The sequence below is a fragment of the Bos taurus genome, chromosome 4, assembly GCF_002263795.3.
Source record: "Bos taurus isolate L1 Dominette 01449 registration number 42190680 breed Hereford chromosome 4, ARS-UCD2.0, whole genome shotgun sequence".
Taxonomy (NCBI): Eukaryota; Metazoa; Chordata; class Mammalia; order Artiodactyla; family Bovidae; genus Bos; species Bos taurus.
The window spans coordinates 43,817,281-43,844,707 of NC_037331.1; the positions used below are offsets into that span (position 1 = coordinate 43,817,281).

Below are 27,427 nucleotides of genomic sequence, written 5' to 3' on the forward strand. Positions count from 1 at the left end.
GAGCAGCTTGGCAAAAATATTAGCCCTGTTATCCTAAAAGACATTGTTACTTCTGATAATCACTAGTGGCAGCTTAAAAAACCCCACAAGTTAATTCTTCTGCTGCTGTAATTTGTAGCACTGGCAGAGGAATCTGGAATTCTATTTTATCTCTAGCACAGCTCTGACTCCACACATTTGTGTAAATTATTTTCCTTTCAAAGTCGCAGCTGTTCAAATGTAAATTATGAATAATTATACCATTGTAAGTCTCCTCTCTGCACACTTACTCTCTAAATTTGAAGCCTTAATGTTCTTACATAAATAAATACAGTTGAAGATTTCTTAGTGGTGCTAAGTAGTACACCTGATGTATGACATATTTCTGGCAAAATAGCCAGAGAGCTAGGCTAAGTTAGCCAGGCAGAAATTCAGTGGGATAGCATTTTAGTCAATAAGGGTTAAGAAATAAGGAGACCAGATTTGGTTACTGCCTCTGTTCCTGGTTCTGAGTTGAACTTTGGGGAAATTATTTCTCCTGAAATAAATGAAGAAAATATTTTTTCTTTAAAAAAAAATTAAAACAGTTATACAAAAGAATATTTTAACACATGTAAGCTATAAATAATATAAAAGCAAAACCATATACCTGTCTTAAAAATAGAACAAGAGCAAGACTTTTGACGGTTCTTGGTTCTCCCTATTTGATCCTATTTCTCTTCATATGTCTCATCTATATGTTGTTGCCTACAACCATGTAAACTTTTATATTTTCACATTCCTTCAATCTTATTGGTAGTTTTAACCTGTATCTATCTCCCTAAGCAAAATATCATTTCATTTTCTTGTTTGTGAACTTTAAGTAAGTGAAAGAATATCATATGTATTCTTTCTGCTTTTTTTTTCCTGATCAGTATTGTAAGATTTATCCATGTTGACTGGTATGTGATGTGTGATGAATTGCTTCAGTGATGTCTGACTCTTTGCGATACCATGGACTGTAGCCTGCCAGGCTCCTCTGTCCGTGGGATTCTCCAGGCAAGAATACTGGAGTGGGTTACCATGCCCTCCTCCAGGGGATCTTCCAAACCCAGGGATCAAACCTGGATCTCTTATATCTCGTGCATTGGCAAGCAGGTTCTTTACCACTAGTGCCATGTTGACTGCTACAGGGCATTACTTTTCACTGCTGTATAGTATTCCTTTTGTGTGCCTATACAATATGGTAAACATGGAGATGCACTGCTTAGATCTTTGTTTCAAGGAAGGGCTTGTCCCAGGTGCTGTAAACGTGGCAGCAGAGCCCTCAGCTTTCAGCATCTTCAGGGATGGCCTCGGCAGAGGGCTGTATCACCCAAGTTTATGCCCCTTTAGGTGTGCCCTCCTCTAATAAGGGGTTCAGGTAGGATATAAAAGCCTGGGCATTTTGACTCACGTGGGACAACGGTGGCAATTCATTTCAATTCTGGAGCGTTCTTGATGGAAGACCTCAACGTCATCTGAGGCCACTGGACCTTTATTACAGCTTGACTTCTTCCCCCCACCCCGATCCTGCTTCTCCTTCCTGTTACAGACATTAATCCCACTTTAATAAGCACAATCTAGTAAATATACTGTGTACTAAAGTGTCTCAGGGTGTTTCCTACGGAACCCATCTTACTTATCCTTTTCCTGATGGTGACATTTGGGAGGTTTCTGGGGTTTGCTGTTATATTCAAGGCTTTTACTAACCTTGTGCACATCACCTGGTTCAAGTTTCTCTAGGATAGATGTCTGACAGTGAGGTTGCTGAGTCACAGGCTATGCACACCTTCACTTTTCCTATGTGCTCAATTGCTGCAGTTGTGTCTGACTCTTTGTGACCCTATGGACTGAAGCCTGTCGGGCTTCTCTGTCCATGGGATTCTCCAGGCAAGAATGCTGAAGTGGTTGCCATGCCCTTTTCTATGGGATCTTCCTGACCCAGAGATAGAACCTGTGTCTCCTGCATCTAAGACATTGAAGACAGATTCTTTATCCACTGGGTTACCTCCTGGGTAGTACCAAATTGCTATCCAAAATACTTGTATCATTTGTGTTATCAAAATATTTTTGGTACTCAATATCTTTACAAGCTCTTGATTTTTCCAAGTGTTTAATTTCTTGTCAGACTGGTGGGTCTAAATAATACATCTTTATGGTCTGAGGTTGAGCATCTCTCTATATATACTTAACTGGCTATTTGTGTTTCTTCTGTAGGGTGTTCATCCTTTTGTCTATTTTTCTGTTATGGGTTTTTTTTTTTTTTCATATAGACTTTAAGGCATTCTTCACTCTGGATTCTAGTCCTTTGTTTATCATATATGTTCCAAGTATCTGGTTTTTTTTTTTTTTTTTTTCAGTTTGTAATTACCTTGAATAAATAAGAGTTCTTGATTATAATGTAGTCTAATTTGTGAGTGTTTTTCCTTTATGGTTTGTGCTTTTGGAATATTTTAAAGAAACTTAGAAGCCATTAAGACATTTTTATATTAACTTCTAAAAGCTTTAAAGCTTTTCTTTTTGAATTTTGTTATTTTTTAAATTTACCTGGAATGTATTTCTGTATGTAATGTGATATAGGAATCAGGGGAACACTGGAGCCTTTAGAAGTAGTCTTGATATCTGTTACTTTTAAGCTGGGTGGTCGTTACATGGTTTTATTTTGTTATTATCTATAGCTTACATGTGTTAAAATATTCTTTTGTCAACTGCATTGTTTTTCTCTGTTAATAGCTAGTAGTTCTACGGTCACTAACCAGATAGCCCTACCTTTTCTCACTGACAGCAAAACCACTTCCTTTAAACATCATGTTTCCGTATGCATGTGAGTCTTCTTTTCTGGGTTTTAAATTTTGTTCCATTGGTCAATATAAGGTGAAGACACCTTAGTAACTATCTTTCTGTTAAGTCTTGGTAATTGGTACGTCTCCTCACCTCAGTCTCTGTTGGGGTCCTCTTGGCTATTTTATGCTCCTTGTTCTTACATTTAGATTTTGGAATCACCCTGTCAGATTTCACCAAAAAGTCTGTTGGATTTTTTAATTTGAGTTACATTGAATCTATAGATCAGCTAGGGGAGAAGTTGCATCTTTACGATATTAAATCTTCCCAATTGTGAACAAAGTATATAGCCTGTTATTTATTTAGAGCCTTTTTATGACTCTTAACAAGTTTTAGAATTTTCTCCATGAAAATTTACTAGATTTACTCCTGGGCTATTATTAGTTTTTGTTGCTCTCATAAATGGCACATTTAAAAACATTGTATGTACTATTACTGGTATGTAGCAATATAATAGATTTTATATATTAATTTTTGTGTCTAATGCTTAATCTCTTGGAATACATCAGATCCTCAGGAAACTTAAGAAAAAGTCTGTGGTATGTGAATTTTCTGAGGTTTCAATGTCACATATACTTAAGACCAGGAAGAATGTGGGTTTCCATTTCTGTGTCTCCTTGTCTGCTTCAATTAGCACTAGATTTGTGAATTTGTTAGAATTTAGTAATATTCCAGACTGATTATTCTTTCTAATATTGTAATTATTCATCTTTTCCAGGGAAGTGATATATTGTACCAGGTGACTGCCTCAAGGGTAGTGCTTTTGTTGTTGCCTCCTAGATACCCCCAAACAGATTCGGGGGCTAGAGGATTGGCTTTGCCACGTTATTTTTCTTTATTGTTTCAGTCTTCTCTTGCCACTGTCCTTCCTGTTCACTGTTCCTCCCCCTACTTTCCTAGTCTCCTTTTCTGAGTCTCTTCTCTTTCTGGCTTCATCACCCCACCCTTGATTTTCCTCATTTTATCCAGAATATGAAATATAAATCACATAATGATGTTTACTTCATAAGTTTAGGAATTATAGCACCTAGTCATGTTGAGCAGGAGGATTTATGTGAATTATTTACAGAATAGAAATGTCATAGGTATAATCATATTTTAACACTCCTTGATCTGTGTTTTAGAAACTAGTTCAAATTTTTGTATAAGGCTGTGAGACTCCCCATGCTCCAATAGTCATTAGAAAGAAAAGAAATACTTTTATATGAGATTTATCTTATTTCATAGCAGTTGGAGACCAAATCTGCATACTTGGTAAACATCTTCTTTTAAAGTGAAATCACTGGTGTTTAGCACAGAATACACTGAGCTGGATGAGACTATGTGGCAAACCAGCTTAAATTTCACATGAGCTGTAACTTTGCCAACACCCTTAGTATCTACTTATTTTTTTTTATAATAGATTTACTTTTATGCAAGTAACTATCAAAATGCTACATTTTTCTTCATGAACTCTGATTTAACTAACTGTAAAACTAAACCACATTTCCTCATTTGAAATTGCTAAACTTCCTCCTGGACTTTCCAATGATGAACTGTGGGAGAATAGTCAGAATGAATAAGCAAAGAGGTTATTGAATAAGTCTTTTAAAAGGGTGTGTCTAAACCATGAGCAGCTAATCTGAAGAGGAAGGGCTAGCGGGTTTATAGTGTGTGGTGAGATGCCAGTGTCTGGATTTCCAGTATTGCCAAATTTATCTAATGCAAATGTCATAGAGATGAGAACCATGTGCTTAACTGCAGAATTATTTAAGACTGCAATCATTGCTCCCTAATAGACCCATGAAGGCATAATTTTTATTATTTCCTTCAAATCTGTATATAATGATTACATTGTAAGCTGGTTATAATTGTGCTGTCTAATAAATATTGTTTAATGTATATTGTAAATATGTACTTCAGTGGTTCTCAGTTCTGGCTGCCCATTGGAGTAACAAAGCGAACTTAAAAACACACACAGGAGAGAGCAGGACCTTTACCAGCTCAAAAAAATCAGAATATTTGGGGGCAGGATTTGGGCATCCATGTTCTTTCAAAATTTCCCCTGATGATTCTGACACAACCAGCCTTGAGAACCCCTGAGTTAATGGAATAAGCATATATCATTTGTAATCTGCACTTGTTGAAGACTTTTTTTTTCTCTTAATATTATAGTGATTTGAAAATAGGTGTGCTTTTGCAAGGAAATTGGATTTTCTTAGCAAGATTCTTATAAAGGAGTTTCTTATCTTAGTTAAAACCTTTTAAGTGTACTTTTGAGAAAGTCCCAGCATCCTTATAATCTGGAAAGAAAAAAAAAATACTTTGCAAAATATTGACACATTACATTCCAGGAGTTTTGAGTCATATGCAGGATGAAAAATAACTCACAGAAATTCTCTTTAGATGTCTGCAAAATCTACCTTAAAGGATTTTTCAGTAATTACCCATTTTCCTATTATAAGTATGATAGAGGAAACAGTTCATTCTGTTTACCTTTTCTTTGCTATTCAGCAGTAAGCCAACTGAATCATACTATTATCCTAAGAGACCAAGGGATTATTTTTTTTTAATCCTTGAGAAGTGTTTCTGATACCTCACTAGACATTGAAAGTTGTATATACACATATATAAGCAACACTTGCCCCTCCCTTTGCCTTGTCTGCAGACAATCCACGTAGTTTCTTTCTGTAAAGAGTTTGGAAGAGAGATTGCAGGATGATTCCTGGGTTCTCAGTGAACCTGCTCTTTGCCTTTCTAAATGTTTCCCACTGCCAGCTCCAGTGCAGGGACTGAGCTCACCAATTATCCTGATTTTGTATCTTGATTTTTCCTTTTTAATCAGGAATACAGGCTGAAGTTTGCTCTGATTTATAGGGTATTTTGCATATTTTTTTTCTGAATATTGGTATTTGTCATAATCAACATGATATTTTAACATCAAAAACACTATTCTTGTGTGGGGAAGATGAGTCAAGTTTAAGCAATTTATTTTGAGGAAATTGGGGAAATATGCATTTCTCTCTGATTAATGATGATAACTATTGATGCTGTTTCTAACCAGTGTTTAAATCCTTTAACTGTAGAATTCAGAGGAATATCCTAAAATTTTAGAAGAAAGGTGATGATCAGTTAACTTACAAGTTAAATGTTTTGTGTAAACAATCTTTATATCTGTCATTGAAGATGGCCTTCATACAGAAAAGTATACAGATCACAGAGCACAGGTCAGTTAATTGTCACAAAGTAAGGCACCTCCGTGGAACCAGCACTCAGAGCAGGAAGGAGAACATTAATAGAACCCCAAAGATCCCCTTCATATTCCTTTTCAGCTGTCATTCATCTAGCACCATAGATTCTTTTTGCCAGTTTTTGAAACTTGTGTATAAATTAAATCATACAGTTTGTGCCTTTTGGGGAGGAATGAAAATATGAGTTTCCTTTACTCAATTATTTATGTATGTATGTATTTTATAGCAAGTTAATTAATTCTTATTGTTACATAACATTCCATTGTTTGAATATATCATGATTTATTAGTTCTTTGCTTGATGAATATTTTGGGTTTCCAGTTTTGGCTATTATGAATCATAGTGCTGTATATTTCATATGTGTCATTTGCCAAATTATGTATATACTTCTGATGAGATATAAGTACACAGACAATTGTTGAGCCATATATATTCAGCCTTAGTAGATTCTGCTAGTTTTGTCCAATGTACACTTCCATTAGCAAGATTTCCTTGAGATACTTGCTAATCACTACTTTCCTCTTCCTTAAAGGTCATTACTAATCTGATCTCCAGTAAAATAGATTAGCTTTGCCTGTTTTTAAGCTCTATATGAGGGAATTATCAGTGTTCTTTTGTATTTGGCTTTTAAAATCTAATGCAAATATATTTTTGTTAGATATGTTTTTTTTTAATTTTTTAATTTTATTATTTTTTTTCTTATATGATATTATATATGTTTTAATGCCATTGTCCCAAATCATCCCCCACCTCCCTCTCCCACAGAGTCCAAAAGACTGTTCTATACATCTGTGTCTCTTTTGCTGTCTCACATACAAGGTTGTCGTTACCATCTTTCTAAATTCCTTATGTATGCGTTAGTATACTATATTGGTGTTTTTCCTTCTGGCTTACTTCACTCTGTATAATAGGCTCCAGTTTCATCCACCTCATTAAAACTGATTCAAATGTATTCTTTTTAATGGCTGAGTAATATTCCATTGTGTATATGTACCACAGCTTTCTTATCCATTCATCTGCTGATGGACATCTAGGTTGCTTCCATGGCCTGGCTATTATAAACAGTGCTGCGATGAACATTGGGGTACACGTGTCTCTTTCAATTCTGGTTTCCTCGATGTGTATGCCCAGCAGTGGGATTGCTGGGTTGTATGGCAGTTCTATTTCCAGTATTTTAAGGAATCTCCACACTGTTCTTCATAGTGGCTGTACTAGTTTGCATTCCCACCAACAGTGTAAGAGGGTTCCCTTTTCTCCACACCCTCTCCAGCATTTATTGCTTGTAGACTTTTGGATCGCAGCCATTCTGACTGGCGTGAAATGGTACCTCATAGTGGTTTTGATTTGCATTTCTCTGATAATAAGTGATGTTAAGCATCTTTTCATGTGTTTGTTAGCCATCTGTATGTCTTCTTTGGAGAAATGTCTATTTAGATCTTTGGCCCATTTTTTGATTGGGTCATTTATTTTTCTGGAATTGAGCTGCAGGAGTTGCTTATATATTTTTGAGATTAGTTGTCAGTTGCTTCATTTGCTATTATTTTCTCCCATTCTGAAGGCTGTCTTTTCACCTTGCTTATAGTTTCTTTTGTTGTGCGGAAGCTTTTAATTTTAATTAGATCCCATTTCTTTATTTTTGCTTTTATTTCCAGTATTCTGGGAGGTGGATCATAGAGGATCCTGCTGTGATGTATGTCGGAGAGTGTTTTGCCTATGTTCTCCTCTAAGATTTTTATAGTTTCTGGTCTTACGTTTAGATCTTTAATCCATTTTGAATTTATTTTTGTGTAAGGTGTTAGAAAGTGTTCTAGTTTCATTCTTTTACAAGTGGTTGACCAGTTTTCCCAGCACCACTTGTTAAAGAGATTGTCTTTTCTCCACTGTATATTTTTGCCTCCTTTGTCAAAGATAAGGTGTCCATAGGTGTGTGGGTTTATCTCTGGGCTTTCTATTTTGTTCCACTGATCTATATTTCTGTCTTTGTGCCAGTACCATACTGTCTTGATGACTGTGGCTTTGTAGTAGAGGCTGAAGTCAGGCAGGTTGATTCCTCCAGTTCCATTCTTCTTTCTCAAGATCGCTTTGGCTATTCGAGCTTTTTTGTATTTCCATACAAATTGTGAAATTATTTGTTCTAGCTCTGTGAAAAATACCATTGGTAGCTTGATAGGGATTGCATTGAATCTATAGATTGTTTTGGGTAGTTTACTCATTTTCACTATATTGATTCTTCCGATCCATGAACATGGTATATTTCTCCATCTATTAGTGTCCTCTTTGATTTCTTTCATCAGTGTTTTATAGTTTTCTATATATAGGTCTTTAGTTTCTTTAGGTAGATATATTCTTAAGTATTTTATTCTTTTCGTTGCAATGGTGAATGGAATCCAAATTGGAAAAGAAGTCAAACTCTCACTGTTTGCAGATGACATGATCCTCTACATAGAAAACCCTAAAGACTCCACCATAAAATTACTAGAGCTAATCAATGAATATAGTAAAGTTGCAGGATATAAAATCAACACACAGAAATCCCTTGCATTCCTATACACTAATAATGAGAAAATAGAAAGAGAAATTAAGGAAACAGTTCCATTCACCATTGTTAGATATGTTTTTAAACATCTCCTTCTAGATATTAATTTATGATTATTTCTGTTTTAGGTGTTTTAGAAAACAATTATGAGTGCTTACGTGTACTAAATGTTGAACGAAACAGAAATATTATTTATACCTATAAGGTAAGTCTATATTCTTTTTTAAATTGAGGTAGAATATACATAACACGAGGAGGGTATGACAACCCACTCCAGTATTCTTGCCTGGAGAATCTCCATGGATAAAGGAGCAAAGCAGTCATGGGATCACAAAGCATTGAACACAAAGAGCAGCTAAGCACACACACATATACTTAACATAAAATTTACTCTTTAACCATTTATATATATATGTATTTTTTTTCAACAGACTTTTATGCTTTATCTTTAGAAGGTATAGTGAATAAGACTTGTTGGCATTTAATCTTTAACATATGACATTTTTTTTATTTTGTGAGATTGAATAGGGTAATTGAAATTCAGTCTTATGTAATATTTTTTCTTTTTTAAATAAAATAAAACTATACCCAATGTCTGATACAGTGCTCAAAGGTTTTGAATAAATGAACAGTTTCATCCTCTAGAGGAAAAATGCCAAGTAAGAGATATTTAAACTTAATCAATATGTTAAGTTTTTATCTTTGAGAAAACATTAAATATTATTACTGTACATCATCTGTTCAGATTTCTGTATACTCAGGGTTTTGAGGCATTATTATTTAACAGTGTGTTTTCAATGTTAACTGTTCTAAGGAAAGAAAATTTAACTTCGTGGATAATTTTACTGTAATAGTGAAACATGAAAGAATAATTGGTGGCCAGTTTGCTTTGCAAGTTGTATTACTGTACTTTTTTTGCTTAAAGAAGTTATTTTAAGTTGTATCCATGAGGATGCTACATTCAAGGAATTCTATGATTCATGAAGTTTTTGGTTGTTGTTCAGTCGCTTAGTCATGTCTGACTCTTTGCCAAGCTTCCCTGTCTTTTGCCATCTCCCAGAGTTTGCTCAAACTCATGTCCATTGAGTTGGTAATGCCATCCAACCATCTCATCCTCTGCCATCCCCTTCTCTTCCTGCCTTCAGTCTTTCCCGGCATCAGGGTCTTTTCTAATAAGTCAGTTCTTCTCATCAGGTGGCCAGAGTATTGGAGCTTCAGCTTCAACATCAGTCTTCCCAATGAATATTCAGGGTTGATTTCTTTTAGGATTGACTGGTTTTGATCTCCTTTCAGTCCAAGGGGCTCTCAAGAGTCTTCTCCAACACCACAGTTTGAAGGCATCAATTCTTCGGTGCTCAGCCTTTATTATTGTCCAGCTCTCACATCTGTACATGACAACTGGAAAAACCATAGCTTTGACTGTACAGACCTTTGTCAGCAAAGTAATGTCTCTGCTTTTTAATACACTGTCTTGACTTGTTATAGCTTTTCTTCCAAGGAGCAAGCATCTTTTTATTTCATGGCTGCAGTCACCATTCACAGTGATTTTGGAGCCTAAGAAAATAAAATCTGTCCCTGTTTTCCATTGTTTTGCCATCTATTTGCAAAGAAGTTTTACTTCTAAGACTATCATGGACTTATTCTACCTACTTTCAGTATCCATCGTTCATATTCTTTTACAGAAATAAATGAAAGTAGAAAAAGATTTGCTCCTTCACTATGCTGTGTCCTGTAGACAGGCTCCCTCAAACTCACTGAGCTGTGTGTTCATGGTTCCCTTTCACCGCTTGACCTGTGTTGCCATCGGAAACGTGTTCAGTCCTTCTCTGACATGCACAGCAGGCTACCTTTAGAGTGCTTATTGCTAATACTGGTTGAATTATTGCAGATTTCTTTTAAAACTAGTAAATTCCTAAACAATGACCTTTAATAAACATCTAGTTAATTTTTTCTTTTCAGGACAATAAGGGAAATGTCTTCTTTGGATTGTATGATTACCAAACCAAACAAAATGAGGTAAAAATCACCATAAATTATACATTAGTTTTCAGTTACTTTACTGCCTTTGGTTTTCCTTTTTTTAAGATACAAATTTATTTTATATTTCTTTGTCTTCCTTCTCTTGTCCTTTTATACTATCTTTAAAAAAAAAAAAAACAACATGTGAGGACTCCTGGACCAAATGTCAACTGTAGTCTTTTAGTCCTTTGAGATTTAAGCTGAACAGGTTCAAACCAATTATCCAGTATTCTGTAGGAATGTAGGAAGTCCAGTGGCCTCCCTAGGATGTGTGTTTCCCAGAAGCTTAGAATGTCAGAATGACCTCTGAGTTCTGCTTCTGCAGAACTTCACTGATTTTCTTCTCATTACTTCTCAAAGATCCAGTTGTAGAACCAGCCTTTTTTTCTTAATCTTTCCTCAGACAGCTCACATAAGACATTGGTTAATGTGACAGGCTTGTCTAATTCTTGAGGCAAGTGGGAGGAGGTCCCTTTGTGTCTATGTAAAAATAATTTGTAAATATCAAGAGACTGAGAAGTCTATAAATGTACACTGTCACAGTCATTCCAAAACACATTATTACATGAAAAAGCAAGTTGCCAGGATAATGCATTCCATTTATGTTTTATAAAAAACTTGCAAGAAAATAACATAATATATATGTGTGTAAATATATTAAAAACTCATTTTGAATGATCTGAAAGACTACAGAGTAAATTACAAAATGTTTCTTTTTCAAAAGGGTTTGGGATAGGGTGAATATAATGGAGAACTTAGACTTTTTGTTTGGTAGTGTTTGCATGTTTTAAACACTTATTAGACTATGTGTGTTATTACATAATTAAAAGGATGAAGCAGTTACAATTAAGTATATACATTCATGCCTCTTCTTACTTATAAATAAGAATCCCTCAGAGCAAGAATAAAGGAAACCATAATTTGTCACATGAATTCAGAGCTATCTTATTAACTCAAGTTTACTTTTCCTGACTTCTTTTTATCAACTTTTGGCCATTGCATTCTAGTATGTTTTCAGTGCTTTGTTAGTCTGCAAGTACTATTTACCTTCGTAATAGTTCTGCTAGTCACTGTTTCTCTTAACTTATTCTCTCCTGAAGTCTAAGATTCTATCTTTCCTTATACCCTGAATATGTTTTAAGAGAGTTTGCTTAATATAACTGTGATTGTCTCCATTTCCTCAGTCTGCATCTCACATCCTCCTTCTGCATGACCATTTTAATTTTCTTTGATATTCCAGGAAATAGAATCTTGCAACATTTAAACAGTAAGAAAATAAAATACAGGTTAAATAAAAATAGCAGATTACTTTGCCAGTGTTCTAAATATGGGCATCCTTTAGGAGATGCACTTGTGACAGTCACTTAGGCATAGTTAATGATGTCATAGTTATGTAATTTGATTAAAATGCTAACTTGCCTTCATAATCCTAATTGCTCACCCTTGAGTGCTTATTATGTGTGGCAGACATTGTAGTAAGTATTCTCACATGGATTATTTAACTTAGCACTTCTAAGAATCTCCCAAGATAGGTAGTAACATGATTCCTATTTTGCTGATGGGAGGATAAAATGGTTGAGTAATTCATCCAAAGTCACACAGCTAGCAAGTGACAGAATTAGGATTTGAGCCTGGGTCTAGCTTGACTTCAAGGTCTGTGCTTTTAACCACTACACTGTGTTGTCTCCTGGTTAAATTTCAGTGCCAAACATGGCCTACAATAGCAAACTTTTTTCTTAAAAAATAATCTGAAACTTCTCAGTATAGATAAACTGGTTCATTGGTGGTCCTTTAATAAAATGCTTGCCACAGGGATACTTGCTAAAGAGCTGAGTGGGGATTTGCATTCATAAAATTGTTATTTAACATGAAACTCCAAATTAAAAAATACTTCTGTTTTAATAGCATCTCTATACATTTGAGAAAGATTTGCAAGTTGTCAGTTGCTCAGTCAACAAGGAGAAAACTTTGCTGGGTAAGTTGAACTCTTTTATTGCTACAAGTCGAGAACTAAGCTATATTTTTTGAGTTTCAAAGTATTGAATTTTTACAATAGTTGATTATTCTGGGAAAAGATGTACTTTAGAGATAAGATTTGAAATAAAGAATCTGTAGAGTCTACCTACAATAAAGGGTGCTTTGTATTTTACTTTGATCATCCACTGACAGATCCTTTGAGCCCTCACTGATTCTGGGTATTATCTGGTAAACTTTAACAAGCCATTGCATAGATTGTTTGCTAATGGATTTTTTTTTTCTTTTTCCATTAGCTACAAGTTTAGTTCAAGCTGCTAAAGAAGGAAGGAGTAATGAGCTTCAACCAGGTAATGAAATTATACTTTTTAGTACTTGATAGATGAAGATTTATTGAACTACTAAGTCAAACTGCAAGCATATTTACAAATAGCTTTATCTCAGAATACAAAGGCAAAGGTCATGTCAGGCATGTTCTTTGCATTTTTTCCAAGTAAACAAGAAAGTACAGAAAATAATATAACAGTGAATAACAGAAATATTAAAAAAAGGCAGTTAGCACCTGCAGACTAAACAGGTGCTACAGGCAGAAAGAAGCTGGTACCAAAGGTCGGGAAGAGGTTAGTATTTGAGCCCAGATAGTTTGAGGGATGATCCTAGGAGTTTTTAAACAGAGACCTGAAAGGAGGGGGGCAGCAAGCATGCATCTATGCAATGCAAGAGACCCAGGTTTGATCCCTGGGTCAGGAAGATCCCCTGGAGGAGGGTATGGCAACCTACTCTTGCCTAGAGAATCCCATGGACAGAGGAGCCTGGCAGGCTGCAGTCCATAGGGTCGCAGAGTCAGACACCACTGAAGCAACTAAGCAGCGGCAGCATGGGGAAGCGCATTTCTGGCAGAAGGAACAGCCAGCATGAAGGCCCTGAGGCCAGAGTGCTTGGTAGACTCCCTGGCTGTTCCAGGATAGTGAGGTCAGTGAGGCTGGACTGGAGTGAACAAGGGCAGAGTGGTGGGAAATAAGGCCAGCAGGAAATGAACGTGAGTTGCAGACAGATCATGGAAGCCCTTAGGAGGTCTTTTGTTCAGCTACAATTTCAGAAATTGTGTGACCAGAAAGTACTATAGGATCTGTTTTAATGATTAGTCCTTTGAACAAATATTATGTAAATATTTTCCTTTTGCTGAAGGCTGATTTTTTGTTTGTGAATAACTTGATAAGCCAGTTGATTATAAAATGTAGTTTGCCTCAAGGTGTTAACACTGTTGCTTATCATGAGATTTTTCCATTGCAAATGAGACAGACTATAATGTATCTCATATAAGCAAGATAGAGTTCCTTGGTCTACAAACTTTATGACAAAATTTTTGTCAGCAGTGCTTCTCTTCTTGACCAAGGCCATGCAAACTTGTTTCATTTGGGAAATGGTTTTACGCAGGAAGCCAGGCCCAGCTGCCCCTCTCACCCTTCCTGGGGTATGACATTTTCCCTAAGGCATAGCAGGTCCCTGTGGGCAGTGTCGTGGGCCCCACTGCTGCTCCAGGACCCCAGGAGCCTTTGTGGTCAGTTAAGTGCTGCAGATGCTCCATGGGGCTGCTTTAATTGCAAAGTTCTAATAACCAGAGCTTCTAAACAACCAGACTTGACTGAATTCTTCCAAGCTTTTCACTATTTTGCAATATGTACCTTTACCTGCATCAGACCAGGTTCTTTCTTTTTCTCATTCTTCACCCTCCCTGTGCCATGCCTATCCTTGTGCTTTTTTTCTTTTTTTAATTTAAATTCAGTTTAAACAAAGCAAAAATATTCACTCATTTCTCCCCTTACCTCCTACCCTCTGCCTCCTGCAACCACCGATCTGTTCTCTGTATCTATAAACCTGGTTTTGGTTTTGGTTTGATTTGGTTTTTAGATTCCACATATAAAAGAGATCATATGGTATTTGTCTTTTATTTTAGTTGATTTACTATATTGTGTTAGTTTCTGGTGTACAGAAAAGTGATTCAGTTACACACATATGTATTTTTCTTTTCAGATTCTTTTCTATTATGGTTTATTACAAGGTATTGAATATAGTTCCCTGTGCTCAACACTAAGAACTTGTTATCTATTTTATATATAGTAGTGCATATCTGTTAATCCCAACTCCTAATTTATCCTTCCCTAACCCTTTCCCCTTTTAGTAAAGTTTGTTTTCTATGTCTGTGAGTCTGTGTCTGTTATATAAATAAGTTCATTGGTATATATTTTTTTAGATTCCATGTATAAATGATATCTTGATATTTGTCTTTCTCTGACTTAACTTCATTAGGTCCATCCATATTGCTGCAAATGGCATTATTTCACTCTTAGTATGACTTACTTCACTTAGCATAACACCTTGAGGTCCATCCAGCTGTCCCTTTTGGGCCTGCTGCTCTACTCCCTACAGCTTTGGTGTCCTGCCGGGTCTGTCTTGCCTTTCAGTGATGTACTTCCAGGCTCCATTGATACCTGGATTCTCTGAATTGTTAAGACAACTTTAAGCACATAATGGAATCACTGTGGATTTTAGGGCTAAAAGTGATTGTAGAAATAATCTGATTCTGTAGTTCTTCACTTTATTTTTTAAATAACAAAACACTGGCAATTCCCTGGCAGTCCGGTGGTTAGGACTTGGCTCTTTCACTGCTGGGGCCCGGGTTCATTCCCTGGTTGGGAAACTAAGATCCTGCAAGCTGCACTCAGTATGGCCAAAAAAAAAAAAGCAAAAATAAACTAAAAACAAAGCACCAAGGCCTAGGAAAGCTTCGTGATTTATTGAAGTATAAATATCAGGTTAGCGACAGATTTTAAACTAGAATTGATATCTCTAGTATCCTATTCCAGAGTGCTTCCCGTTACACTATGAAAGCACATGGTATGTTATCGAGAGACATTTCTGTTTGTCCAATTACTCTTTTCATTAAGCTACTTATATTAAGCATCTGAGCTGCCCTAAAGAAATGAAAAATTAGTGTAGGAAGATGAATTTTGCCCTGCCCTCGATAAGCCTCGCATTTTAAAGGTAAGTGAAATTAGCTGATAATCTCATCTGGGAACAGATTCATTGACAAAAAAGCTGAATATAGGTGATTTGTTATTTTTCCAATGAGAATATTCCCCCGCCTGCCCCCTAAAAAGATTTTTCCCCTAGTTGGAATCTATAAACTTTTTGGGCAAGAGATGAAATAGTCAAACATCAACTTGTACTATTTACTGTATTAAATTAGTTATATATACTTAAGACAATAAGGAAAATTGCTTTTTTTTTTTGTCATTCCCACATTTCACAGTCTATTTTTCTTCACAAGTATCTTTGACATCAATATTTCTTATTCTTAGAGCCATTTTTTTGAGCCATCAAGCAGACTCCCTAGGCATCTCACTTTACCTTGTCTCAGTTATTAGAAGTATATAGCCCTTTTGAATCGTGAATGACCTGTCACTGGAATTTTAATTCTAAGTACCCATCGACCAAACAACATTTGCTTTTGATTTTATTTTGTTGTTGTGTATTTGTGACCCCATATAATAACTCACTCACTGTTTTGCTTTCAGTAAACTCTAAAAGGTATTTTTATAGAAATATCCAGTTCTTGAAAATGTGAGGCAATATCCCAGAAAATATTTTATATTCTTTACATTTTTTTTTTCTTGACATAAAGCAATACTGTTAGGTTGTTTTCTTAAATAGTGAAAACTGGCATTGATTCAATTCCAGGCTGCTGTACCATCCCCAAATTGTAAATGATTACTCAAAGTCAAGTCATTGAGGAACCACATGAGAATATTAGAGCTGTTATAAGAACTCAAATATAAGGCAACTCCTTTTCTGAGGAGGGAAACTCTTGGTCTAACTTTGAATATCTGTGGTAACCCCATTCTAGCCTGTGTCCAAAACTTCCTCCTAATTACTATCTTTAACGACATTTGCTCAGATGTGACACTAAGGAAATAAGTGAGTCTTTATCCATGCAGCTCCAGCCTTCCTGAGGGAAGCCCAGTCCCTGTGCTAGTTGCTGTCAACCCTAACACATTCATTCATCAGAAATCTTTATATTTTCCTACACAAACAGTATTTGCCATTGTGCTACAGAATTGTAGTGACACTGAACTGAGATGTATTTATTTAGACTTAAAAGCTGAGAGGGCCTGTGAAGTGATGGTAAAAATAGCTGAGAAATGGGTGGGAACGTGTTTCTCACTCCATGTACATTGACTCCTCCTTTATGATGTTTTCTGTATCTATTTGCGTTTTTTTTGGGTTTTTTTTTTTTTGCGGTTTTAAGAAGTCTCAATTTTAACATAACTGCTTTTGTTTGTGGAGTAACTAATACAGTAAGTAATGCATTTTACATTTTCAAAGTTCAGGCCTATGTGGAAGAGTAATGTGTAATATTCTGGGCTTTGCTACTATTAAAAGCATCCTTTACTTTATAGGATCAAAGTGTTTAACTTTGTTGGTCGAGATCCACCCCATTAACAATGTGAAGGTTCTAAAAGCAGTGGATAGCTATATTTGGGTACAGGTAAGTGATCTCTTTAATCAAAAGGCATGAAACCTAGAGACAGTGGTGTTAAAAGTGTTTTCATACACATTATCACATATAATCCTCAGAATAATCCAGTGAATGGGTATGGCTGGAATGAACACCTCTTCCCTCACAAACATGGAAATCAAAATTCAAACCTAGCTCTCTATTACATCATGGTTGTTTGATATAATAGATGTTTTTACATGATAAAATATTGAATATCAAAACACATTGAAAGGAACTTTGAAAATGGCTTATCTAATGTTTCATAGAGTTGACAGGTTAAATGCCTGTGTTTAAATGACATAATTAATCCCTGAATTTCTCAACTCCATGCACTGATGCAGAAGCACTGTGTGTATAACACAAATAGACTTAGATGTAGTCAATCCTCATTGCTTGCACATAGAATTTGCAAATTCTGCTACCCACTAAAATTCATTTGCAACCCCCAAATCGGTCATTGGTAGACACGTGAAAATTTGTCACCCAATGTACATGTTCCCAGCTGAGGTAGAACAAGGTGACCCTGCCTTTCAGAGTCAGTTCTCAGACTATAAACAAACATTGTTTTCATAGTCAACTTAATGCCATGTTTTTCACTCTTTGGCAGTTGATTTCATGTTTAAAATGTCCTCCAAGTGTATTGCTGAAGTAGTGTTTCATGTTTCTAAGTGCAAAAAGGCTGCTATGTACTTTACAGAGAAAATATGTGTGTTCATTAGATAAACTTCATTTAGGCATTATAGTGCAGCTGACTGAGTTCACTGCTAACGAATCAACAGTATCTTTAGTTGTGGCACGCCAAATCTTTTGATCATTGATGCAGCATACGGAATCTTTTTAGCGTGCACACTCTTAGTTGCGACATGTGGGACCTGGTTCCCTGACCAGGGATCAAACCTGGTCCCCCTACAGTGGGAGTGCGGAGTCATAGCCACTGGACCACCAGGGAAGTCCCACAATGTCTTTAAATAGGGACACACATTAGACCAAGTTTTGTTTTATTTTGTTGACAAAAATATTGTAGCTAGAGGCTCATAGGAGCGTGTATCACTATTTCCCTTGGGAACAGTGGTTCAGAGTTCAGTGTTTGTGGTGACCTTATGGAACACAGGGCTTCCACGGTAGCTTAGAAAGTAGAGAATCTGCCTGCAATGCAGGAGAGTCGGGCTTGATCCCTGGGTTGGGAAGATCCCCTGGAGAAGGGCATGGCTACCCACTCCAGTATTCTTGCCTGGAGAATCCCATGGACAGAGGAGCCTAGCGAACTACAGTCCATGGAGTCAAAAAAGAATTGAAAACGATTAAGCACTGATGCCGGCACAGATGGAAGGTAACTATCACTGAGAACAAGAATCGATTACCCTTGTTCCTGCTGGGTTGCATGAACAATTACCTCGTGTAGCCTCCCCCTACCCTACCTATCCTCAGCCTCTGACCTTGGGTCTCCCTCTGGCAGTATGTGTTGGGAGAACGGCCTGTCTCTCATGTGCCTGGTTGGCCACTGTCAGCCAGTCCTTCCGGCTGTGCATTTCACCACCACTCCTGGCTTCTCTCCGGGCCGCTGCTTGCTGCCAGACAGGGCCTGGCCTGGAACTTCTAAGCTACATTCCCTCCCCCAGGAATCCACTCTGTTTATTTACACTGTCCTCAGTGCAGGGGTGACTGTGGGACACTTCCCTTTTCTGGCATGTTCTTTTGGTTTCTTTACCATTTTTATCCAGGGCTGTGTAGGCAATGATGATGTTATTGAAGGATGGGTAATCAGAGTGTAGGAAGGAAAAAGGTTTTACAAATATACAGTTGCATAACACTCTGAATATATTTTAAAGATATTAAATTGTATTATTAATAGTGAAAACTGTGAATAGTGAATGTTGTTATGTGCATTTTATCTTAATTAAAAAAATTAAAAATGCAAGGTGCATGATTGCACCCCCATCCATGTGAAGTAGACCCACACTCATCTTGGTCCATCCAGTTCCAAGCCCTGCTCCGTGCTCTCATGCTCAGGCCTCTGAAGAAATAAACTCCTCCAAGCCTCCACCCATGGCAAATCCCCACCTTCACCCTCTCTTCATTCTGCTCTCCTTTAGAGAAACACCATTCATTGTCCACAAAATTTGGTCTTACCCTGTGATCTATTTCCTTTTTCTTTCCAAAACACCCATGATGATTTCCAGTAGTACATTTTCCCTCTACCTGTGCAGCCTTCGTGAAGAAACTTCTTCAGGACAGTAGTGAGCGGAGTCCGGATCTCAGTCTGGGACCCTTGTAGAGTTCCCCACCAGCATGATTGTACCTTCCAGATAGTTCGTTGGATAATTACACACTGTCCACGTCCACATGCCTATAGTATGACCTTCCATCAGTGAATATTAATGATCACAATCCAGCTCAATATTTACAAAAATAATTATTTTCCTAACATAGTCTATATCGGAGAAGGCAATGGCACCCCACTCCAGTACTTTTGCCTGGAGAATCCCATGGACAGAGGAGCCTGGTAGGCTGCAGTCCATAGGGTCGCTAGAGTCAGACATGACTGAGCGACTTCACTTTCATTTTTCACTTTCATGCATTGGAGAAGGAAATGGCAACCTAGTGCCATTGCCTGGAGAATGCCTCCAGTGCTCTTGCCTGGAGAATCCCAAGGACGGGGAAGCCTGGTGGGCTGCCGTCTGTGGGGTCTCACAGAGTAGGACACGACTGAAGCGACTTAGCAGCAGCAGCAGCAGCAGCAGCAGCAACATAGTCTATATAGATTCCTACTCACAAAACAAACAAAACAAAATCTCTAAAATCGTTGCATGCTTTTGTAGATCTGTGTCTGAAGCCTGCCTTATGTATATTCTCACTTGTAGGCCTTGCTCCAGGGTTGCCTCAAATTCGAAAGAAAAACAACCACCTGAAAGAAACTTTTAAAATCGTGATTGCCTCACAGAGACCAGGCAAAGGTTTAGAACTGATCATCAGTTTAGGTCACAGCCCTAAGCCAGCGGGCCCTGGTCACCTCCGGAGACCCAGGGAACACCAAATCTGTAGTTTCTCCTTATTTTGAGGCATTGGGTATTTGCTCTTCCATTATCTGTGTGAAAACTCATCATTGCTTCTCCGCAACTCCAGTACACAAAGTATCCTTTTTGGTGTACACAGTTTCACAAATCAGCAGAAATAAGTTCTATATTCTTCTCATAGCTGAATTTTGCATTTCTTTCTATTTTACAGTTTTGAGTTAATTGCAGTGAAGAATGCGGGTATGTGTGTGTGCTTATTTGCTCGGTCGTGTTAGACTCTTTGCTATCCCGTGGCCTGTAGCCCGCAAGGCTCCTCTGCCCATGGACTTTTTCCCAGGCAAGAATACTGGAGTGAGTTGCCATTTCCTCCTCCAGAAGATCTTCCCTACCCAGGGATCAAACCTGGGTCTCCTGCCTCTGAGCCATTGGGGAAGCCCTGCTGTGAAGAATGGTATAGAGTTAATGCTTTGCTTTTCTCAAAGGGAAATGACTACAAGCAGTTTTAAAAGTTAACCGATTCTAGGGACTTCACTGGTGATCCAGTGGTTAAAATGCCAAGCTTCCACTGCAAGGGGCACAACTACAATTCCTGGTTGGATAACTAAGATCCTGTATGCCACAGTGTGGCCAAAAAAAAAAAAGATAAATCTTTTTAAAAGTTGACGAGATCTATTCTAATTTGGCATTATGAAAAGTTAGGATACCGTGTAATATATTTTGTCAGAAATTTCCCTAGTCTTTAGAAAGGCTGTAGGCTGTAAAACAGGGACTTGAAAAGTTCTGTTCTTTTATTATGCTTTCAAGTTTGGAGAGAAAACCCAAAATTAGCCAGTGGACCTAGTGAGTTGTCTTTCATATTACAAAGTGAAACTTCAGATTTATAGTTACTCTTATAATGATGAAGGACTTAGTCACTGGAGTCATCCCATGGCCAGGTTCCCCTCAGTATCACAGCTGATGGTGTCAGGCCTGTGTTTCTGGCTGCCCGCTTTGTCCTGTGGGCTGACAAATAAGGGCAGGCACAGAGGAGGAGGAAGGGCTGGATCAGGCCTTTTCTTCCAGTGGCAGTCGTTGAATACTTTGAGGTAAACCCTCCACCACATGCCACACTGTGACTCACTGTCCTTTCCTGGAAAGTCCCTGGTTCTGTTGTGCTTTGTCTCTCGGATGTGGGACTTTGGAAGTCGTCGTGGAGAGTTTGTTTACTTGGGTCTCAAATTAAACACTAGGTTTAGCTGCATAAGAAACTGTTATCGATCACTCTTTTTTTGGTGCTTGTGAAATGGAACTTTCTGTTCAAATGTTGTTTATTGATATTGTTTTTGATTGACTTCAGAATCACATATTCCAAATAAAAAGCACCATCCCTAGGAATGGCTTACAATTTAGCCTTACTGTTTAAAGGAATTGTGTTGGACCTGCCATCAATCCCCTCCTGCAAAACCGAGCTCCTGAAAGTGTTCCTTTTCCTCCCTTGCTTCCATCTATAGTGTATGTGTATGAATGTGATTTTCCTAAACTATTTTGCGGTTCTCATTCCCTTCTATGGTATGTAGTAGTACAGTAATTGAACATAGCTTTTGAAATAATCGTGTAAGCAAGGTAGTTGCTTATGACTTTAATTTCTTTTTTATAGTTCCTCTACCCACATGTTGAAAGTTGCCCTCAACCAAAGAATCATCTGTTACTGCTTTCAGAAGAGAAATGTAAGTATATCTTTAGGTTTTCTATAGGGACTTCATGAACAGCATGTCTCCTAGTGAAGCATAGAATGTGAGGAAGCTTCTAACTGTCCACTCGTCAATCCAAAAGTCCACTGACTTTGATGTCCATTGGAGACCTAGGACTCCTGTGGAAGGACTTTCTCTCTGCCTCACTTGTTGTTCTCTTGGGCTCTGTCTCCATATGTGATGGGCTTCTGCAAATATGGATTTCCAGTTTGGCACATGGTAGAATGCTTGTAGAACAGTCATTTTTGTCTTCTGTAGCCCATCCTTCTTTAGGATGTCTGTCACAGTTGAAACTATAAAGTAAGGAGAGAGGATCGGATGGACAGAGGGAACGGTATTAGAAGCTAGAAGAAATCCATGGCAGAACTCGAGGATACATAGTGACTTGGTCAAATTCAGGTAGAGGGAGATAAGATTGGGACATCCTTTAATGATGATTTCAAGTAGAAGGAGGGATAGAGAAAGGACAAAATTCACTGGTGCATCTTATATAGGAAGCTGTCTTTCTTGTTATGAGGTGAAGCAGCTGGTTTGTAATTGGAGGGACAAGACTGAAGATTTGGTTTGTGTTCACTTCCTATGCTGCTACTGCTGCTAAGTCGCATCAGTCGTTTCCAACTCTGTGTGACCCCATAGACGGCAGCCCACAAGGCTCCCCCGTCCCTGGGATTCTCCAGGCAAGAACACTGGAGTGGGTTGCCATTTCCTTCTCCAGTGCATGAAAGTGAAAAGTGAAAGTGAAGTCGCTCAGTTGTATCTGACTCTTCGCAACCCCATGGACTTCAGCCTACCAGGCTCCTCTGTCTATGGGATTTTCCAGGCAAGAGTACTGGAGTGGAGTGCCATTGCCCTCTCCAATACTCTTGCCCAATTATGTATTTCACATTTTTGTAACTAGAACCAACAGAAGATACATATGGCTCAATGTAAACTTCTTACTGAGAAAAATGGTCCATCTATACATCAATAAGGTGTTTATAGTGTTCTGTTAATGACCCCTATAAAAATAACCCCCCCCTAATATCTGGCATAATGAGTTTTCTATATGATGTTTTCATATAAAGAGGTATTTGGTATTTGGAAATTGAAGATAAACCCTGCCAAATGAGCCCTATATAAGACTGATGGTATTGGGGAGGGAAACATTTGTTCAGCTAACCCAGGGGAGTAGCAGAGTTAAATGCTTCATGTGTTGTTGGTATTGAGAAGCAGAGTAAATGCTGGACTTGACACAGACTGTAAAGGGAGGGTGGAGAAAGGTGGGTTGTTGTTTTGAACCTTTCTTGTGAGATTGCCATCTGTGATAGTACTATTTTTCAGCCAATTGTTTAATCTGCTTTGCTTTTATATATTAAAAAAAAGTTCACAAATGTTGGGTGAAAAAAAGTACTCATATTTTTCATGAAGGTTAAGCTGTCTTTGTTTTCTTTTTTTAAAAGATATTGAACAATTTCATATCCAAGTTGTCCAAGAAGATGGAAATCGAGTGGTAAATATTTGAAATTCCTTTTGCTTCAGAGTTTTTTCCCATAAAGAGTAGCATTTCTAGACTATTAAGGATGTATTAATGTTATGGAAACATTCTACTTTATTTGGTGTCAAGTTATAGATTGGTTGTTATAACATGTGAAATAATATAAGATATATAAAGGAGTTGATTATCTCCTTCATATCTATCTCACTGTCCACCACCACCCCCCACCCCACCCCACCACGATCAGTCTCCTGAGATAACTGATGACAGCCTTGAGTGATGCTTCCATGCTTTGTACCTCGCCCAGGGTTCGATGCACAGATACTGGGATTCAGTTGCTTTTACTAAAATAGATTCATAGTATAGGTATTAATTTGCTGCCTTTGCTTTTGCTTAACATATCAGGGGTATCCCTGTAGGTTTCTAAACAGATACGATTTCTCTTAATTTGTATACATGTATACATAAGCATGCATATAATAAATGAGATCATAGCATATATACTGAGGTTCTATATAGTTCAGTTTTCTTTTCTTTTTTGCTTGTTTTCCACATCCCCCTTGACTCTTCACCTCTAACTTTTGTTCACAACCATGTGTATTGTGTATCTTTTCATACTTTTCTCCATACCTCTGTGTCTCACATCCCCACCCTGATACACCCAGAGGTTTGTTTATTATTCACTCTTTCCTTATTGAACTTTGTGGAGTTACTGCCGAGCAACCTAGAGTAGCTTAGTGCATTGTCCTCAGAAATGCAGATGGTCCCTGGCATAGATGTACACAATTTTGTCACCATTCTTCCGTGGATGTATATTCACTTGATTGCCTTTTCCCCCCTTTTATTTGTTTACATTACAAATCGTTTCAAATGTTTTTAACTTTACATGTTTGGTACACATGTTTCTTTGAGTTAAACCCTCAGGGATGGATAAGTGGGTTGATGGTTATATGCATTTAATAAACTTCAACACATTTTGCCAGATTACCTTCCAGAAGACTTGTAACAATTTAGTTTTGCAAGCAAAATATAAAAGTACCCTTTCCCTGTATCCATACCAATAATAGATGTGTTTCCCTTTTTAAAAAATCCAGTTTGATAGGTTTGTTACTGAGCGACTGAACTGAACTGAACTGAACATTATTATTTGAGTTTGTATTTCCTTTAGTATTGTTGAGTTTGAACATTTTCTACACTTATTGGGTATGTGAATTTGTTTTTCTGAAAATTGTTTAGTTATATTCTTGTGTATATTTTTGCTAGGTTGTCTTTTTTCTTGACAGTTTTTGTGATGTTACTGATATTAAAATGATTTCCTTCAATATTTAAATGGTCTACATCAGAATACTCTTTCTCTGATTTTAATTTTAAATTCTGTGAACAAAATTGAAATGAGAAATGGCATTTGTTAATTGTGTATCTATGATCGAAAGCCTCAAATCAAGACGCCTGGCTGGGAAATGACGAGAAAGTGTGTGACTAAAGCTCTGAGCCCCAGATGGATGGGAGGGCAAAGATAAGGCCAGTGGTTGGAAATGGTCAGGCCAGAGAGGAACGACCAAGGTGCGAAATCCCAAAACCATCAGTGAGGATTTGGAGATAGTTAAATAAACAGATTGGAGTCAGGAACTGGGAATGGACAGAGGACTGCTGGTGAGAAGAGGGGTTGGGAGTCGTGAGAGACATTGCTGGGAGAGTGAGGCCAGGAGGCACTTGTCAGAAGCCCAGGAAAGATTCTCCTGGCCAAGATGATACAGCCCCAGCACACCTTCATCCACGTGTGCCCTTCTGTGAGGCACTGCTAACATCCCTATAACAACCTATAACAACCTATAACCCCTATAACAACCGTAACATCCCTATATAAAAGTGATGGTATTATATTTATCCCAGCATTTTCAGGAAACACAACAATGTGGACTCACACAGGTGAGGTAACTCTGGAGAGGAAAGAACTGCTATATGAACCTTGGTTGCCATCAGATGGAAACAAGATGGGTTTCCCAAAGTTAAGAGTCAGATAAGTACCCTTAGATCTTTTTCCAGCAGATGTGATGGAACCAGGCAAACGGAAATAGAGGTGTATGATTCTTCTTGCCCTGTGCCTCCCTTGAGTTCCAACTTAGCCTCAGGGGAGAAATCCTGTTTGAGATTAGAGAGGGTTTAGGTACAAATATGGACCATTCTGATGGTCCATCAGACCATCAAAAAAAGGTCCATCCCTTTTTTTCCTTATTCTGCTACATCAACTTGTCTTCATTCTTTACTTACCTGTTCCAGTATAGCTTTTGCTTGTTGAGCATTTTGAGGAAAATGAACTCTGAATTCCTTGTGTTACATTTAGCATTTCTTTCAATTTACCCTTGCATACCTTATTTCCTTTCCCTTTAGTTGACAAGTATTTCTTGAGTACTACTACGTACTAGAAACAGTCAAGTCACTGAAAATATAAAGGTGCTGTAGAAGAGTGCATAATCATTGGAGTAGCCTTATAGCATTAATTAAAGTATAAATGTGATAGAAGCATGCCAAAGTGACAGAAATACAGAGATGGGGAGCTTTGCCTTCATATTAGGAGGTGAAATTGGGCTTTGTACAGGAGGCAATGCTTCAGCTGGATCTTAAAGGATGAATAATTAAGTATTGCTGAGAAATGGGCAGTATCATCATACTCATTGTAGAAGGTGGACAGGTAAGAACTATGACCAAAGCCACATGAAGTGTTTATGGCAGATCTAGGATTGTTGCCCAGTACTCCCCTCTCCTAGGCTTGAGTATTCCCTTGTCCTCACAGTCGACCTTTGGTAGTAAAGCCCTCTAGACTGCAGATACTTGAGTGTGTTATGTCCAAAACAGGAAGCTTTGAATCTTCTATTTGCCTACCTGTTGATTTGTGATAGGTGTGGCCTTGGCTTCAACAGCCCCAGCCTATCTGTCTAACTAAGAACAAGAATAAAATAGTTTATTGCAGAGTGTTGTGAAGAGCAAGTAATGAAATGATACCTTAAATCTTTTTTTGGAAAGAGTTTCCATGTGTATGTGTTGGAGGTAGGTGGCAACTAAAAATTAACTGTGGAAATATTTACATGTACTATAAAGATAGAATATTCAAAATAACTATGAAACCCAGATATGTTCTCCTTTAAAATAGTTATTTATTTCTAAAATCTCTTTGCCTCCTTAGGTAATTAAAAATTCTGGCCATCTCCCAAGAGAGAGAATAGCCGAAGATTTTGTTTGGGCTCAGTGGGATATGTCAGAGCAGAGATTATACTATATTGATCTGAAGGTAAAAACTAGTCCACTGGCTCTCTTTTTTATGGGAGTGTTTTAATTTTGACATTATCATTATTGTAATTTATTAGTTATTTCATTTTCATTGATGAGAGCAGTCAAAGTTTATTACAAATAATGAAGATTTTCATTACTGTTTGCTTTTTTGTTGCTTCCTTTTCTCTCTCTCTAGTGTTTTTTTTTCCCCCTTTGTTACTTACTCTGTTTTCTCTTTTAGAAATCAAGGAGTGTCTTAAAATGCATCCAGTTTTATGCTGAAGAGCACTTTAACTTAATGGTACGTCCGGAAAATGACTGGGCTATATGGTGAAATTTTATACCCATTTTGTGATTTGTGTGAAAGTCGCTCAGTCACACCCGACTCTATGACCCTGTGGACTACACAGTCCATGGCATTCTCCAGGCCAGAATATTGGAGTGGGTAGCCTTTCCCTGGAAGATCTCCAGGGGATCTTCCCAACCCAGGGATCGAACCCAGGTCTCCCGCATTGCAGGTGGATTCTTTATCAGCTGAGCCACAAGGGAAACCCTTATACTAACCATTACTCCTTTTTAATGAAAGTTATCATAAAGAGCATTTTAGCATTCTCGATCATGTATTAATAGCTTGTATGAGCAAGTAATATAGTTTCTGTCAGCTCAAAGCTTCAGCCTTATAGTAGATGCAGTTAATATAGGTGATTAGAAGAGCACACACAGGGAATTTCTGCTAACTGAATGCTTCACAATAAAGAAACGAGTGAGGGTTTGTAGG

General features: G+C 37.6%; 1 protein-coding gene across 4 annotated transcripts in view; it reads left to right on the forward strand.

The window, feature by feature from the left end:
* GSAP (gamma-secretase activating protein) overlaps window positions 1-27,427 on the forward strand; it is a 101,105-nt gene that overhangs the window by 1,942 nt on the left and 71,736 nt on the right. For 2 of the 4 annotated variants that reach the window (XM_024990898.2, NM_001193061.1), the window contains exons 2-10: window positions 8,736-8,812; window positions 10,567-10,623; window positions 12,532-12,601; window positions 12,897-12,950; window positions 17,061-17,149; window positions 21,812-21,881; window positions 23,345-23,394; window positions 26,564-26,668; window positions 26,891-26,950. In XM_024990898.2, coding sequence (XP_024846666.1) covers window positions 8,736-8,812; window positions 10,567-10,623; window positions 12,532-12,601; window positions 12,897-12,950; window positions 17,061-17,149; window positions 21,812-21,881; window positions 23,345-23,394; window positions 26,564-26,668; window positions 26,891-26,950 — 632 coding nt within the window. Of the gene's footprint in view, window positions 1-8,735; window positions 8,813-10,566; window positions 10,624-12,531; window positions 12,602-12,896; window positions 12,951-17,060; window positions 17,150-20,387; window positions 20,416-21,811; window positions 21,882-23,344; window positions 23,395-26,563; window positions 26,669-26,890; window positions 26,951-27,427 lie in introns of those variants that run through there. The other 2 variants (XM_059885738.1, XM_059885739.1) reach the window with 2 other exon arrangements.